Source organism: Eptatretus burgeri, chromosome 4, assembly GCF_056783735.1.
Source record: "Eptatretus burgeri isolate ZD-2024b chromosome 4, Ebu_testis_v1, whole genome shotgun sequence".
Classification (NCBI taxonomy): Eukaryota; Metazoa; Chordata; class Myxini; order Myxiniformes; family Myxinidae; genus Eptatretus; species Eptatretus burgeri.
The window spans coordinates 6,141,653-6,159,477 of record NC_140964.1 but is presented as its reverse complement, the minus strand read 5'-3'; the positions used below and the strand labels follow the sequence as shown (position 1 = coordinate 6,159,477).

At 41.0% G+C, this 17,825-nt stretch overlaps 1 protein-coding gene across 1 annotated transcript in view; it reads right to left on the bottom strand.

The window, feature by feature from the left end:
* The window catches only part of LOC147027393 (disco-interacting protein 2 homolog C-like), a 220,336-nt gene extending 202,511 nt beyond the window's left edge, over nucleotides 1-17,825 (bottom strand). Inside the window, exon 1 of the mRNA XM_085876123.1 lies at nucleotides 17,530-17,825. Coding sequence (XP_085732249.1) covers nucleotides 17,530-17,614 — 85 coding nt within the window. The 5' untranslated portion in view covers nucleotides 17,615-17,825. The remainder of the gene's footprint in view (nucleotides 1-17,529) is intronic.

Sequence of the window (17,825 nt, the reverse complement as noted above, 5' to 3'; positions counted from 1 at the left end):
TAAACACAGATATTAGCCAATCTGTACAATCCCTCCACATGATGATAAACATCAATATCACCCAATCTGTACAATCCCTCCACGTGATAATAAACATAGATATTACCCAATCTGTACAATCCCTCCACATGATGATAAACATCAATATCACCCAATCTGTACAATCCCTCCACATGATGATAAACATCGATATAACCCAATCTGTACAATCCCTCCAGATGATAATAAACACAGATATTAACCAATCTGTACAATCCCTCCACATGATGATAAACACAGATATTAGCCAATCTGTACAATCCCTCCACATGATGATAAACATCAATATCACCCAATCTGTACAATCCCTCCACGTGATAATAAACATAGATATTACCCAATCTGTACAATCCCTCCACGTGATAATAAACACAGATATTAGCCAATCTGTACAATCCCTCCACATGATAATAAACACAGAAATCACCCAATCTGTACAATCCCTCCACATGATGATAAACATCAATATCACCCAATCTGTACAATCCCTCCACATGATGATAAACATCGATATAACCCAATCTGTACAATCCCTCCACATGATAATAAACACAGATATCACCCAATCTGTACAATCCCTCCACATGATGATAAACATCAATATCACCCAATCTGTACAATCCCTCCACATGATGATAAACAGATATTACCCAATCTGTACAATCCCTCCACATGATGATAAACATCAATATCACCCAATCTGTACAATCCCTCCACATGATGATAAACATCAATATCACCCAATCTGTACAATCCCTCCACATGATGATAAACATCAATATTACCCAATCTGTACAATCCCTCCACATGATGATAAACATCAATATCACCCAATCTGTACAATCCCTCCACATGATGATAAACATCGATATAACCCAATCTGTACAATCCCTCCAGATGATAATAAACATCGATATTACCCAATCTGTACAATCCCTCCACATGATGATAAACACAGATATTAGCCAATCTGTACAATCCCTCCACATGATGATAAACATCAATATCACCCAATCTGTACAATCCCTCCACATGATGATAAACACAGATATTAGCCAATCTGTACAATCCCTCCACATGATAATAAACATCGATATTACCCAATCTGTACAATCCCTCCACATGATGATAAACATCAATATCACCCAATCTGTACAATCCCTCCACGTGATAATAAACATAGATATTACCCAATCTGTACAATCCCTCCACATGATGATAAACATCAATATCACCCAATCTGTACAATCCCTCCACGTGATAATAAACATAGATATTACCCAATCTGTACAATCCCTCCACATGATAATAAACACAGATATCACCCAATCTGTACAATCCCTCCACATGATGACAAACATCAATATTACCCAATCTGTACAATCCCTCCACATGATGATAAACACAGAGATTACCCAATCTGTACAATCCCTCCACATGATAATAAACATAGATATGACTCAATCTGTACAATCCCTCCACATGATGATAAACATCAATATCACCCAATCTGTACAATCCCTCCACATGATGATAAACATCAATATCACCCAATCTGTACAATCCCTCCACGTGATAATAAACATAGATATTACCCAATCTGTACAATCCCTCCACATGATGATAAACATCAATATTACCCAATCTGTACAATCCCTCCACGTGATAATAAACACAGATATCACCAAATCAATACAATCCCTCCACATGATGATAAACACAGATATCACCCAATCTGTACAATCCCTCCACATGATGATAAACACAGATATCACCCAACCTGCACAATCCCTCCACATGATGATAAACACAGATATCACCCAATCTGTACAATCCCTCCACATGATGATAAACATGGAGATTACCCAATCTGTACAATCCCTCCACATGATAATAAACATAGATATCACCCAATCTGTACAATCCCTCCACATGATGATAAACACAGATATCACCCAATCTGTACAATCCCTCCACATGATGATAAACACAGATATCACCCAATCTGTACAATCCCTCCACATGATAAACATAGACATCACCCAATCTGTACAAACCCTCCACATGATGATAAACACAGATATCACCCAATCTGTACAATCCCTCCACATGATAAACATCAATATCACCCAATCTGTACAATCCCTCCACATGATGATAAACATCAATATCACCCAATCTGTACAATCCCTCCACATGATAATAAACATCGATATTACCCAATCTGTACAATCCCTCCACATGATAATAAACATCAATATCACCCAATCTGTACAATCCCTCCACATGATAATAAACATCGATATTACCCAATCTGTACAATGCCTCCACATGATAATAAACACAGATATTAGCCAATCTGTACAATCCCTCCACATGATGATAAACATCAATATCACCCAATCTGTACAATCCCTCCACATGATGATAAACACAGATATCACCCAATCTGTACAATCCCTCCACATGATGATAAACATCAATATCACCCAATCTGTACAATCCCTCCACATGATAAACATAGACATCACCCAATCTGTACAAACCCTCCACATGATGATAAACACAGATATCACCCAATCTGTACAATCCCTCCACATGATGATAAACACAGATATCACCCAATCTGTACAAACCCTCCACATGATGATAAACATCAATATCACCCAATCTGTACAATCCCTCCACATGATGATAAACATCAATATCACCCAATCTGTACAATCCCTCCACATGATAATAAACATCGATATTACCCAATCTGTACAATCCCTCCACATGATAATAAACATCAATATCACCCAATCTGTACAATCCCTCCACATGATAATAAACATCGATATTACCCAATCTGTACAATGCCTCCACATGATAATAAACACAGATATTAGCCAATCTGTACAATCCCTCCACATGATGATAAACATCAATATCACCCAATCTGTACAATCCCTCCACATGATGATAAACATCAATATCACCCAATCTGTACAATCCCTCCACATGATGATAAACATCAATATCACCCAATCTGTACAATCCCTCCACATGATGATAAACATCAATATTACCCAATCTGTACAATCCCTCCACATGATGATAAACAGATATTAGCCAATCTGTACAATCCCTCCACATGATGATAAACATCAATATCACCCAATCTGTACAATCCCTCCACATGATGATAAACATCAATATCACCCAATCTGTACAATCCCTCCACATGATGATAAACATCGATATAACCCAATCTGTACAATCCCTCCAGATGATAATAAACATAGATATTAACCAATCTGTACAATCCCTCCACATGATAATAAACATCGATATTACCCAATCTGTACAATCCCTCCACATGATGATAAACATCAATATCACCCAATCTGTACAATCCCTCCACATGATGATAAACATCAATATCACCCAATCTGTACAATCCCTCCACATGATGATAAACATCGATATAACCCAATCTGTACAATCCCTCCAGATGATAATAAACATAGATAATAACCAATTTTCACAATCCCTCCACATGATGATAAACATAGATATCACCCAATCTGTACAATCCGTCCACATGACAAACATAGATATCACCCAATCTGTACAATCCCTCCACATGATAATAAACAAAGTTGTCACCCAATCTGTGCAGTGTACAATCCCTCGACATGAAAAAAACATCACCCAATCTGTACAATCCATCCACATGACAAACATAGATATCACCCAATCTTCACAATCCCTCCACATGATGCTGTCATTGCAAAAAAATATCGAGAACCACGGATTACGGCAACCGGTCCCTCAACAAATGAGTCGATTGAGTTCCAATACGTTTGAGCAATGAAAAACATCCCTGAGAAAAATGCAATTCCACAAGCAGCAGAAGACTCTTGGGATTGGGCACAAAAAAATGCAATCTTCACACCAGCGATGAGATTGGCAAGAACAGAATGTCCTCTTCGAGTCGGTCATGCCAAGGCTGCCGATGACGTGCGCTGCAGCATGCTTCCACCTCATCCGCACATCCGGCAGGGTATTTGTGATCATGCCATGGACAAATCTTAAACACAGGATTACTGGAGACTCGCATTAAACAGGTTTTGAGACAAATTTGATCCAACAGTGGCAAAAAGAAAATGAGAAGAAATTACTTGTATAATTAACTGCACGACTATTACTCCTTCCACCTCGTGGAGTTGACCAGGGATTGCATTTGTCCCACAGTCTTTCACAAACCGGTTGGCCAGGCCTGACGTTCGACTGGAGGTGACTTTGGCAGAAATTTATCATTTGTTTAAGGTGCTGGTGATGACTCACCTACTCTTCGAGAAAGAAACCACAGGATTTTTTACACCAACTAATTGTCGCAGATTGGACACTCGGCTTTACGTCAATCTGGTCAATGGCACTCAGTGATGCCTCACCTTGTCTGTGAAACACCGGGATGAGTTAATAGCCACTCTGGGATAGACGGCTCAGAGGGGAGTGCACATTCCTTTTGGCTATCCCTATAGGTTTGCAGTTTTCAGTATTATCGAAATTAATGTCAAAAACTGCTTTGAAGAACAAATAATGTCTAAAAAGCCATCACAAAACTCAGGATGGAACTTTGTGTTGGAGACAATGCACCAGTGTCTTGGGAGGACCTGCGGGGTGTTGTGACAACTTTGAGGGGAGTGACATGAATGGCACATTGAAAGCTTGTCATGGATTTATTCATCAATTATGTCATAATGTCCAAGCTTATCCTTCATGGAAATGACGTACAAGGTACTCTATAAGTCATGGTCAGTGATACAAAACTTATAAAAGCATACATTTACTTAAAACTAGAAGGGCAGTCTTCAACGACATGATGGCGCAAGATATGCCTCCACCCACGTTATTACATCATTAGACATCCTTGTACCAAATTGTATTTAAAATCCCTGCACCAAGATTCAAAGTAAATAATCCTGGCTGCCGTCCAATCAGGTTGAAATTTAAAACATATTTCCCATGACTATTACATCATAATTGTGACGTTTCGTGTCGATTTATGAAGCAGATAAAGATGGTTTTTTTTTTTGGTTTTTTTTTCCAGAGTTGTTCAATCCAATATAGTTGCGAGACCTTGTGGCCTATTAATTATTCATGAACACCCTGGTATCCCCAAGGCTTGGGGAACATGTGGGTGAAGTTTCCCCTCGATCTTTCAAGCTATTCTGGAGAAAAAGAATTTTAAAGTTTTTTTCCCTTAAAAAAGTCATAGCTGCCAAACCATGTGGCCTATGACGTCACAGGTGGAGAACTTTTTGTTTCTCATGGATAGGTGATCACACCAGTAAAGTTTCACCTCGATCTGTTCAGCCATTTTGGAGTTGAAAAGATTTTTGAAGGGTTTTTTTTTTTATGTTAAAAAACTGGCTGGCTGAAGGACCACATAACCGATGATGTCAATTTTTTACCCAATACGATTTCGCCCTAGATGACCCTCAAATTTTTCATGATGATGGGATAAAGTGTGTGACAATTGCAATTATGATGTCATAATGAAGCCACCTATGACATCAAAAAACTCCATTTATTTCCCATGTGGAGTACTTCACATGTGGCAAGTTTCAATTTTTTTCAAGGAGCGATTTCGGCAGAGGTCCAAAGTTTTTCCTTTTGTCAAACATGCTTGCCACATCACATGACCTATGACATCATAATGATCACTTAAACATTCGACATGAATCGTCACACCTTTGGTGAAAAGTTTGTGTCAATTGGATAAGCAGTCACAAAGAAAACAGAGAAAATTAGCACGGATGTACGTACGTACGTACGGACAACCTGAAAACATCATGCCACTGGTGACTGTCAGCAGAGGTATAAAACACACACACACACACACACACACACACACACACACACACACACACACACACACACACACACACACACACACACACACACACTCAGTTCCTTCACACAAAAGCCAACCATGGTGACCACACAGAAACCTTAACTTGCAAGCCGCACACCCTCTCTCCCAAAGTAATAAAGTGAAGCCTTCGTGGGAAGTTCGCCAAGATTAATATTGTAATATAGAACAGAAGATAAAGCAATACTATATATATATATATATATATATATATATATATATATATATATATATATATATATATATATATATATATATATATATATATATATATATTACCTACCTTGTATTGTGGTTTATTTAAAGGTTAAACTAAGAGGGAACAGCACAACATTCACACCACACACATTTAGCATGCTCTCCTACATATACAGTTTCCATGAAGCCTTCCCATCGACAAAGCATCAACTCTTCCGAGGACGACGACCGTGGAACAACGGCCTAATGACACACACAGGAAACACATCCTCACAGATCCAGCAAAAACTTACAAGCGATGCACACCGAGAGAACATTTTGACATCACGAGAATGGATAGACTGAGTGGAGTGCTTAATGTTTGATGAACATAAGATGTGATCGATAAAACATAAAACAGTAAAAAAAAAATAAACAAAAACTTCCAAAGACAACATCATATGTTATATAATAACGAGGGGTAACTCATGTTCTTAAAAAAATACAAGCTCATTGGGATCCATGTGAAGGCAAAGAAAATATCACATGACTAATGAAATTTGTAATAAGGAAAGGGGGGAGGAGGGGGGCGATGACGTGAAAATGAAAAGGGGGGACGAGGTGAAAGGGGAATGGGGGGCGAGGTGAAAGGGGAATTGGGGGGACGAGGTGAAAGGGGAATGGGGGGGGGACGAGGTGAAAAGGGAAGGGGGCGATAACTCAACGTTGTGCACAAAAAGGTAGTGGTGGAAGGAATGGTGAGTGAAACAATATTACAGCATATGCAAGTCAAATAGCACCTCTTCACTGGAGTAGTGACCATGATTCCTCGTCACACACCAACATTTGATACAATGATTCTGATCAATAGGGGGAGCCTGCAGCTTGCAGCTCATCCACCCTACAATTTACTAGTATTTTACAGGAGCAAGGAAAGAAGATACATTAGAGTTAAAATAGCTACCTACGGCTTTTATTTGGAGTCTGACAGACACACGTCCGCCGACTGCAAACAAGCAGCATGTTAGTCGCTAAACTCCGACCCACAGGATCAGTCGGACAAACGTGTTGCCCCGCATGCGTGAAACGAAAAGCGGGGTTCAACAATTGGTTCACTTCTATCCTTCTGTCTACAAACGTCAGTTTATGGTCGAGGAAGAACTTGATTTGAATTGAATGTTGTTTTTTTTTTTTTAACACGAATCGGAACATCAATCAGAAAACGAACCTGTAGTTTAGCAGAACTCTGGCTCAGAATTTGTCCTGATCGTACACGCGTACAGAGATGAGTGAGATAACATCTTCACTCTGTCTGCATGTCTGGCAATCGAACAAAATTGAAAATCATTACAAATATTAAAGTTACCGTTTTTAAGGATATTTGGAAAGGACACATACAACAGGTGTGACAAACGAATGGAACATGTTAGATCAGGTAGTGTAATCGACATTGGGTAAAACGCCGAATTAATTTATTTCTACGATATATACAATCTTTATCTTCATTAAATGGAATTATATACTTGAGCACTGTTCAACACAAATCGCCTTCTCAATCCTTCCAAGGTTTGCAATACTGGGACGTGTTAAATAGGATGGTTGGTGGTCAAGACTGCTTCAATAGCACCAAACTGGAATTTTTAACAATCTTTAAAATCATTATATTATTAAAATTGAAGTGGTGTGCGGGTGTGTGCAATACACACACACACTATATATATATATATATATATATACACACACACACACACACACACACACACACACACACACACACACACACACACACACACACACACACACACACACACACACACACACACACACACACACACACACACACACTCTTCCGGTCAAAAGTTTTAGAACACCCCCATTTTTCAGTTTTTACTGAAATTTAAGCAGTTCAAGTCCAGTGAATAATCTGACATGGTACAAAGCTAAGCGGTAATCTGCCAGAAGTTAAACAAGCTCAAATGAGCTAAGATCCTCGTCCTCTTAATGATGACATCATAAAAACGAATATGACGTCATTGTGATGTTTCAGGTTTGCGATAAATTATCTGTGCTAATGCCCGGCTTGATTCCCGCAAACAAAATTCAAACAGCTTGCCGAGTTTCGGAGATAATGGTATAGGCGATTTCCATTAGCAGCGATATTATGACGTCAACTCTTTTTTTCAAGGAAGAATTTCCAAAATTGGAGATGGTTACTACCTGCGCGTGGGCATTCTGCATATACATGGCAAGTTTCACAAAGATCCGATGAAAACACTGGGTTGTGAAACAAAAAATATCAAGAAATAGGAATGACATCATAAAAATTGATATGATGTCATAGTGATGTATCATATGTGTGGTAATTCATCTCTGCTAATGCCCTGTTCGATTCCAGCAAACAGAATTCAAAAAGCTTGCCTAGTTTCGGAGATAATTTTTTAGGCGATTTCCATTAGCGGAGATATTTTGACGTCATAACTTTTTTTTGTCGAAGGAATTTTCAAAATCGGAGATGGTTACTGTCTGTGCAGGGAATTTTTACATATATATGCCAAGTTTCAGGAAGTTTCGATGAAAACTGTAGGCTGTGAAACAAAAAAGTCCACAAGAAGAAGATGAAGAACAACAACGTGAGTAAGACTTGGAGATCTTCCACGAGGATCTAAGAAAGAAGTTTACGTTACCAAAAACTGAAAAAAATGTAAATTTCAGAGTTGTTAAAAAAGGCCCTTTTCAGGGAACAAGTAATGGGTTAGCAACTGCAGCTGTTCTGCAGCAATGGAAGTAAATTAAGCCTTGAAAGTTGATGCAAACAATTCCTACAGGTGTCCCAACTTTTATTGAGTTACAAACCCTCTGTCAATATAAAAGCAGTTGGAACAGACTGTGTTGCTCCACCCTCTGGAAGTATTATTTGGACAATATTGCACTGCACGAAGTAGTATATTGCTATCATCATGGCGAGAAAAAGACAATTCACAAAGGATGACAGAAAGACCATTATAACCCTTAAAAGTGTAGGTCTTTCCCTTGGAGAAATTGGAAAGGAAGCCAAGGTGTCAGTGAGTACAGTTTCCTACACCATCAAAGGGCACTTGGAAACTCTGACAGGAAGAGGTCTGGCAGACCCAAAGCCACAACACAATCAGGAGACAAGTTTCTGAGAGTTAACAGCTTGCGTGATAGGCGGTTCACATGACAGCAGCTTTAAGCAGAGCTTAACACTGGTCGAAGTAAGGAAGTCTCAGTTTAAACTGTGAAGAGAAGACTTTGAGCTGCAGGTTTGACAGGTCGAGTGGCAGTAAGAAAGCCATTGCAAAGATTGCAAAACAAGAAAAAGAGGCTTGCCTGGGCCATGAAGCACCATCAGTGGACTACTGAAAACTGGAAGAAGGTCTTATGGACCGATGAATCAAAATTTGAATTCTTCGGTTCATCACGCAGGATTTTTGTACGCCGTCGAGTAGGCGAAAGGTGTGTGACACCAACTGTCAAACATGGAGGAAGCCTGATGATCTGGGGCTTTTTTGCTGGATCCAGAGTCGCGACTTGCACCCTGAACCAAAAGAGCGACCACAGCATTTTGCAGCGCCATGCAATTCCCTCTGGTCTATGCCTAATACAGTGTTTCTCAACCTTTTTTTGTCCCATGCCCCACTTTGATTTTCAAAAAAAATCGTACGCCCCACTATGATTGGAGACACTGCAGTATATACTACATATGTATTCAAAGGGCTTCATTAAAATTTTATTGCAAATTTTATTCAATTGCTACTCACTTCAATGGGAGCCCTGCCCTTGATGCTGGCTGCAGATTTGTTTGATTCGAGGAACCAATTTTGTCAGTTTCAGCCTTAAATCACCACGTTATGTGATTTCCAGTCGATTTCTCTTAGCTTTCTCTCTCTTTCTCTCAAAAGCGATCATGTATTAATTCATTAATTCTGAATCCTCAAGAACAAGACGGTAGGCTTCAAATCATGGAATGGCCAGCACAGTCTCCAGACTTAAACCCCATCAAGCTAGTTTGGGATGAACTGGACAGAATGGTGAAAAGCAAAGCAACCTACAAGTGAAACATTATTTGTGGGAACTTCTGCAACAGCGTTGGGAAGAACTTTCTGAACAATATTTGATTCCATTGAAGAAAGAATGTCACGAGTATGTTCAGCTGTTATATCTGCAAAAGGTGGCTACTTTCAGTAAAAACTGGAAAAATGGGGGTGTTCGAAAACTTTTGACCGGTAGAGCGTATTTATATATACATATATATAAAATCATATATACATATAAAATCATATATATATATATATATATATATATATATATATATATATATATATATATATATATATATATATATATATATATATATATACACTTCAACACTGCATGGGGTATCATGTTCTATGAACTCTCGTTGTTTGTTGAGAAGCTACTACAAAAGCACGTAAAAAGATGACGGGTTGGAGTTATTTTACTCAAAACATTCAAGGAGACTGGAAGACATGATATTTCGTAACAAGACGCATTATTATTTTTAAAAAACAAGGTATGACATGTATAAATGTTACCCTAATTTTATCATCTTCTCGGAGGTTTCGTTCACATGGTACTCATGAGCATGCCAGTCTGAAGCCTCAGCTTGAGCCTCAGGTGAGCTAAAACATTCTTTATTCATTAGACATCCTACGGACATAAATGAACTCGTTTTACTCTGCGTGCATTCCACATCATGCGCACTAATTTTACCTCCCTGTACCTTGTGTTTGTTTATTTATTTACGTTTCTGTACACCGCGCTTGAGGCCCAGTTGCACGTAAACATCTACATTTCCAACAGAAGAGACGTAATTACATTTATGAAAAATGTTTTTCGAGTATTTTTATCTTGCAAAATAGACCGTAGTGAACACACAGTCGTGTTAAAAGATTGGCCTTTAAAACCCTTCTTAAATCGTCCTTTTGAAGGGGGACAGACAAATTCACACTGTTTTATATACCACTAGACGACCCGTGAACCCGTTGGGTTCCCGTTGTGACAGCGATTGATAAAAAAATCATTAAAAAAAAAATAGCCCCAGCAAACTATACCGCTGAAGTTGTTTGCATTGATCAAATAATCCCAGAGAACTTGACTCAATCGGGAATTGGTTTTTTAATAATTTTTTTCGTTGCCCGATTTGAACGAAACTTGATATTGCGCATCAATGTGAAAAAAAAAAACGGTGAAAAGAAAGTCGAAGAAATTATTGTGCGTAATCTTCTAAACAATTTTATTTCTTAATGAACACGAAAATTGTGTTGTTCGTCTTTCGGCTGCTTCCGTTTGGGGTCGCCACAGCGGATCATCCGGTATGATCCGCATACTGATTTGGCATAGGTTTTACGCCGGATGCCCTTCCTGACGCAACCCTGGTCGCCTCTTACGACACACGGATAAGGATTGGGTTTCGCCATGATTCCGGGCTGCCCTACACCCTCTCATAGCACGGCCCAGTGCAGAGCCCCCGTCATCAAGCAATCCTCCAACCCAAGCCTCCGAGTAGCCAGATTACAGGCGCACGCCACTACGCCCGGTTAATGAACACAAAAGTATTAGATCAAAATGGCGATGTTTATTTTATGCTTAAAAATAAATCGTTCTTTGTCTGTACTAAATGTTTGAGATTTAAAAAATAAATCATTTCAACAACAACAAAAAATATAGCTCCAGAAAACTATACCGCTGTGGTTGTTTGCATTGATCAAATTCTCCCGAAGAGTCCTTGACTGAATTGGGAATTTATTTTTGAAATATTTTTTTTCGTTACCCGATTTGAACAAAACTTGATACTGCACACCGCAGGAGAATGGTGAGTATGGTGGGCCGAAAATATTTGCACTATCGTGTACCGTTTTGGCTGTATTTCGGGAACATACATACATACATGATGAGAGATTTAGTAATATATAGATAGATGCCAGACCACCCCTTAGGAAGGGAATATATCCATGGATGTATTTCTGACTCACCAGATTTCATCAGCATGGAATGGACTCCCCACAAGAGTTGAGCTGTAACGGAGAGACATATACTGTACATATATCTATAAAGGCACTCGGTAGAGCACATACCTCCACCAGGTGAACAGTTTATGTTTTGTATTCCACCAATAGGCCGAATCCGGATCCGGACCTGAACCAAAGTCTAATCGGCTCGTTCTCGTCACCGACCAAACTCATCCACCTCGTTTTGTCCTAAACCGTCCATAAGTTCGAGACATCATGTTATACATATTGTCTTGGACCCAATATCTCAATGGTGAAGAATTACTTTATAAATTCTCGTATCCGTATCTTCACCAAAATCTAATCAATTTCGGGCACAACGTCTGTCCATCTTCAATGATGGATAATTAATCATATGATTTTGCACACACATGCCCTTCCCTTCCACCATTACAAGTACAAGAAAGCAAATCCACGACCAACGAGTCAAAACAAAAATAAAACAAACACCCAACGTAGTGAGATCTTCAAACAGTGAAACAAACCTAGATAACTTGGATTAAAGACATGGGGGGGGGGGGGGGGGAGAAAAACAAGTGTACTTTTGCATCACAATTTGCAATACCATGGATGTGATGGTGGTGGTGGCATAGTGGTTATCAAGGCTTGGAGATAGAAAGGGAGAAAAAAGGACCGTGCATGCCAAACCACAGCTTCAAATAAATAAATAAAACAAGAGCTGCACACTCATCTTGGTGTTTTTACTACACTTTATCACAAATCCAAAAGCGGGAATGCAATTACGAATCCCACAAAAAAATATGGACAACACATGGTGAAGGAAGCCACACGTGGGTTTAATCGATGGTCGGGAACGGCCCCTTTGGTGGAGACAGAGTCATCGTTGAGTAAGAAAAGCATGTAATTCAAGATCAGGTATACACTCATGACACCTGTATAATAAATTAATTAATTAATTAATATCGTCTGCTCATTGTGCGTCACATTCCTTATCCCAACGTCCAGGAGTATATGTCAATAAATTGATTTGCAAAGTGATAAACACTGTCCATAATATTCGAGGCAAACGTTAGAGCAAGAGGAATAAGAAATGGATTTACGAGGAAAGGAAATGTCGTGCAGCACGTGCTCGATGTGTCATGCGCAGCATACCGTGTCGGAATCCTGCTCAACCGCAAGCCGCGAGCACACGCTCACGATTTAATCACATGGCATCCTGCACCACAAACGGACCACCACACAGCTCAACCATGAGAAGCCTGTGTCACAATCAGTGCCGACCAGTAATCTCCTCTTCGCAGGATTAGCTGCACATTCTGAAAGCCAATAACTGGTCGTTTGTTTCCAAACCATAACTGACAGATTCCTGTCATGGCAATGGATGCAGCAGAAGGTGCCATGTGTGTGGTGGAAAAGGCTCCAGTAAGTTGAAGGGAACAAGCTCGGGTTTGAGGGAGATACTCGCACGGAGGAGCACGAAGAAGATGTGTTAACTTCAAATTGCAAGAGATGGTTTTTCCAACTCGAGCTGCAATTTGTTTATGAAAGAAAGCACTAAACACCGCTGTTGTGACATTTCCCTGCACACCCCACAATGCCCCGCCACGTCCATACAAGTCCCGACAAGTCCCAACAAGTCCTGACAAGTCCGGCAAACACAAACACACCAAGCATGCACCGGTGTGCCACACCACACCCGCACAACCATAATACATCCCATGCCGCAGCACGTCCTGTCAACCTCAGCACACCCTGCACACAACGATGCACCCCAAAGTGCTGCAATAAGTCCCACACACCTCAACATGCCCCACACACCGATGCGCCTGAACGCCCTGATGCATCATGCATACCGTGATGCACCCCAACGTACCGAAACACATCCGCAGACCTCAACGCTCAAGCATGCCCTGATACACCACACAAGCCCCGACTCGCCATGCACGCCCAGACACACTGTGACACACCCCTGCACATCCCAAAGCACCTGCACACTGCGATGTACACCAACATGTCTTACACACGCCGACACAACACACATACATCGAGCCGCCCCACACATCCCAACGAGTCTGCACACCTCGACACATCCCACTTGCACCGAGACGCCCCACACATCCCAACGTGTCCACACACCCTACGGCGCGCCCTGCACACCTCAACACGTTCCGTTACACAAGGTAAGACCTCTGCTTAACAAAGTCTTTCCTCCAGATCAGACTGCACACTTGTGCCATAAGAATGACCTTTTATTTAATTGTCTTTATTTAATTTATTTAATTTAATTTACAGACGGGCAGATCTCTCAAAAGCACCATGAAAAGGGCATGTCGTTGCAAACTCGCATGAAAATCAATTAACTTGCAAAGTCGGAAAATACATTTTCCTTTCAACTCTGACCTGCCGCACAGGACATCTCCCCAACACATTCACACAATGATGATCCTCCGGATGCTCCCATCATCATCATCTCTGCACTTTCACGGCAATGGCTATTTAACACCTCGACCATTCAGACCAACAACCCCGTTGCCTGCATCGTGTGATGTGATAAAAGGTCTCTTGAACCATGTGGCAGTTTTGTTGGTGCATGTTCGGGTGGACTTTGGGGGGGTTGATGACGGAATACGTGTCTGGCAGATGAGTTCAGTTATTGGAGTCGAGGCGATTCGAGTTTTTGGAGGCAAGGCTGTTGGAGTTATTATTGCAGTTATTGGAGTTGAGGTTGTTGGAGTCAAAGTTATTTTGGAGGTGAAGGAAGGTTCACCGAAGGTGAAGGAGGTTATGTTTTCACCACTCTCTGTCGGTTTGTGCACAGGATATCTCAAACGGTTGGACGGATCCGGATGAAATTTTGTGGACAGGTTGTATTGGGTGTGTGACAAGGACAAACGGATTAGATTTTGGTGAAGTTCTGCATCCAGATCCGACTACTAGAATTTTTTAAGTGATTCTTCACCATTGAGAGATCGGGCCAAAAACTATATAAAGCATGACATATCAAAAAGTTGTGGATGGATTTTGATGAATCTCGGGACAGGTTTTGTGTGTGACAAGGACGAATTCATTCAATTTTGGTGAAGATCCGGATCCGGATATGAGGATTGTTTAATCTTTAAAGTGATTCTTCACCATTGAGAGATCGGGCCAAAAACAATCTAAAGCATCATATTTGAAAAATGTATTGGGCCCCGATATGTTCTTGTAGATCAGGCATTACGTGGCGGAGGTTTGTGATCTACCGAGTGCCCTTCTAGTTGGAGTTGTTATTGTAGTCGAGGTTATTGGAGTTATGGTTGTTGGAGTTATTATTAGAGTTTTTGGAGTCAAGATTATTCGAGTTATTATTGGAGACAAGGTTATTGAAGTTATTATTAGTGATTGGAGACAAGGTTATTGAAGTTATTTTTTAGTGATTGGAGACAAGGTTATTGAAGTTATTTTTAGGGATTGGAGACAAGGTTATTGAAGTTATTATAATCTACATCATTGGAGTCGAGGTTATTCGAGTTTTTATTGGAGTCAAGGTTATTGGAGTTTTTATTGGAGTCGAGGTTTTTGGAGTCAAGGTTATTGGAGTTATTGGAGTCGAGCTCAAGAGAGTTGAGGTTATTTGAGTTTTTGGAGTCAAGATTATTCGAGTTATTATTGGAGACAAGGTTATTGAAGTTATTATTAGTGATTGGAGACAAGGTTATTGAATTTTTTTATTTGAGTGATTGGATACAAGGTTGTGGAGTTATTATTGGAGTTATTGGAGTTTTTATTGGTGCTATTGTAATCTACATTATTGGAGTCGAGGTTACTGGAGTTATCAGAGTTATTAGATACAAGGTTATGGAGTTATTTGATACAAGGTTGTGGAATTATTATTGGAGTTATTGGAATCAAGGTTATTGGATTTATTGGATACAAGGTTGTGGAGTTATTATTGGAGTTATTGCAGTCAAGGTTATTGGAGTTTTTATTGGTGCTATTGTAATCTACATTATTGGAGTCGAGGTTACTGGGGTTATCAGAGTTATTAGATACAAGGTTATGGAGTTATTGGATACAAGGTTGTGGAATTGTTATTGGAGTTTTTATTGGTGTTATTGTAATCTACATTATTGGAGTCAAGGTTACTGGAGTTATCAGTTATTAGATACAAGGTTATGGAGTTATTGGATATGAGGTTGTGGAATTATTATTGGAGTTTATATTGGCGTTATTGTAATCTACATTATTGGAGTTGAGGTTATTATTGGAGTCAAGGTTATTGGAGTTATTATTGGAGGTGAGGTTATTGATTTATTCGAGTTATTGCAGTTGAGGTCATTTGAGTTATTATAGCGCATTGTATAGTATTCACAGGTGCACTGACATTCAAACCAAATTCGATGGATGCTTTATGACATGTTGCATCAGTCAGACGGAATACGAATGGCTAAGCGTGGTATTGTCCAGTTGAGATGTTAGCATCTGTGGGGATAGATAAATATACAGAACTAATGTTTACAAGAGAAAACAGCACACTGGATGAACAAGCAGGGTGTGACACTTTAATGAATGAATGGAAGGAATGCCATGGACCAGACAAACAGTTGGATGAATGTAGCAATAAGGAGGTGAATGAGCAGGTGGATGGAAAAGGGTGGGAGGACAGGTCTATGACAGGGAATCAGGTGGGGGTATGGCCCATGAACGGCACGTGGGGGGAGTGGTGATATGGGCCAGCGATGCGGCACAAAGCAGGAGGGGGTGGGTTTAGAGGTCTGTGATGTGCTACGGGGTTGGCGGGGGGGGGGGGGTCTGGGTCTCTGACGCGTCACGGGGATGTGGGGGTCATAGGTCTGCGCCGCGGGGATTGGGGGAGATGAGGTCCAGGATCGTGCCTCGGCACAAGGTGGGGGCATACAGTCCCGTTCCACGGTACGGGTGGTCAGGAGGGAGGGGTGTTATGTGCGCCCGAGACGCGGTACACGGAGATACGAGCCCACGATGCACAAAGAGAACGCACATTAAAGAGACACGCGTGGGGAATACGCGATGAACGGACACGGATACGAGACGGACATGGCCGCGCAGGCACATCCCTGACCTGAGTCCATGAAGCTGACGTCTTGCTTCTCCACCCGCTCACGCCTCACTCGCTACCTCCCCGGGTACTGACGCACGTTGCCTTCCCCGGTACTGACGCACGCAGCCTTCCCTCCTACAGACTCACGCTGCCTTCCCTCCTACAGACTCACGCTGCCTTCCCTCCTACAGACTCACGCTGCCTTCCCTCCTACAGACGCATGCTGCCTTCCTCGCATTTTCTATTCCCCACGATTTCAAAGACCTTTGCAATAAAATGATTCTTTTAAATCCCTTAAAGGTCACACACCGAATGAATACCTTCGGACAATTCCAGATCCAGTTCAGCCAGACGAGCCTTGAGTTCCCCGGGTAGAGGCCCACACTCCGCTCCACGTTCAGCCATGCCGGGCTCGGGCCGAACCGGGGCCGCGATTACAAATTCGCCCTCTTCGGGATCAGAGCGCCATCACTGCGCCTGTGTGTGCTCCTCCCACCCCACTCACAGAGCCTCATTGGGTCCGACTCGCTCACTCACTGCACCTCTCTGTGCTCCTCCCAACCCTTTCCCTCCACCACTGACCCTCATTGGGTCCAACTCGCTCACTCACTGCATT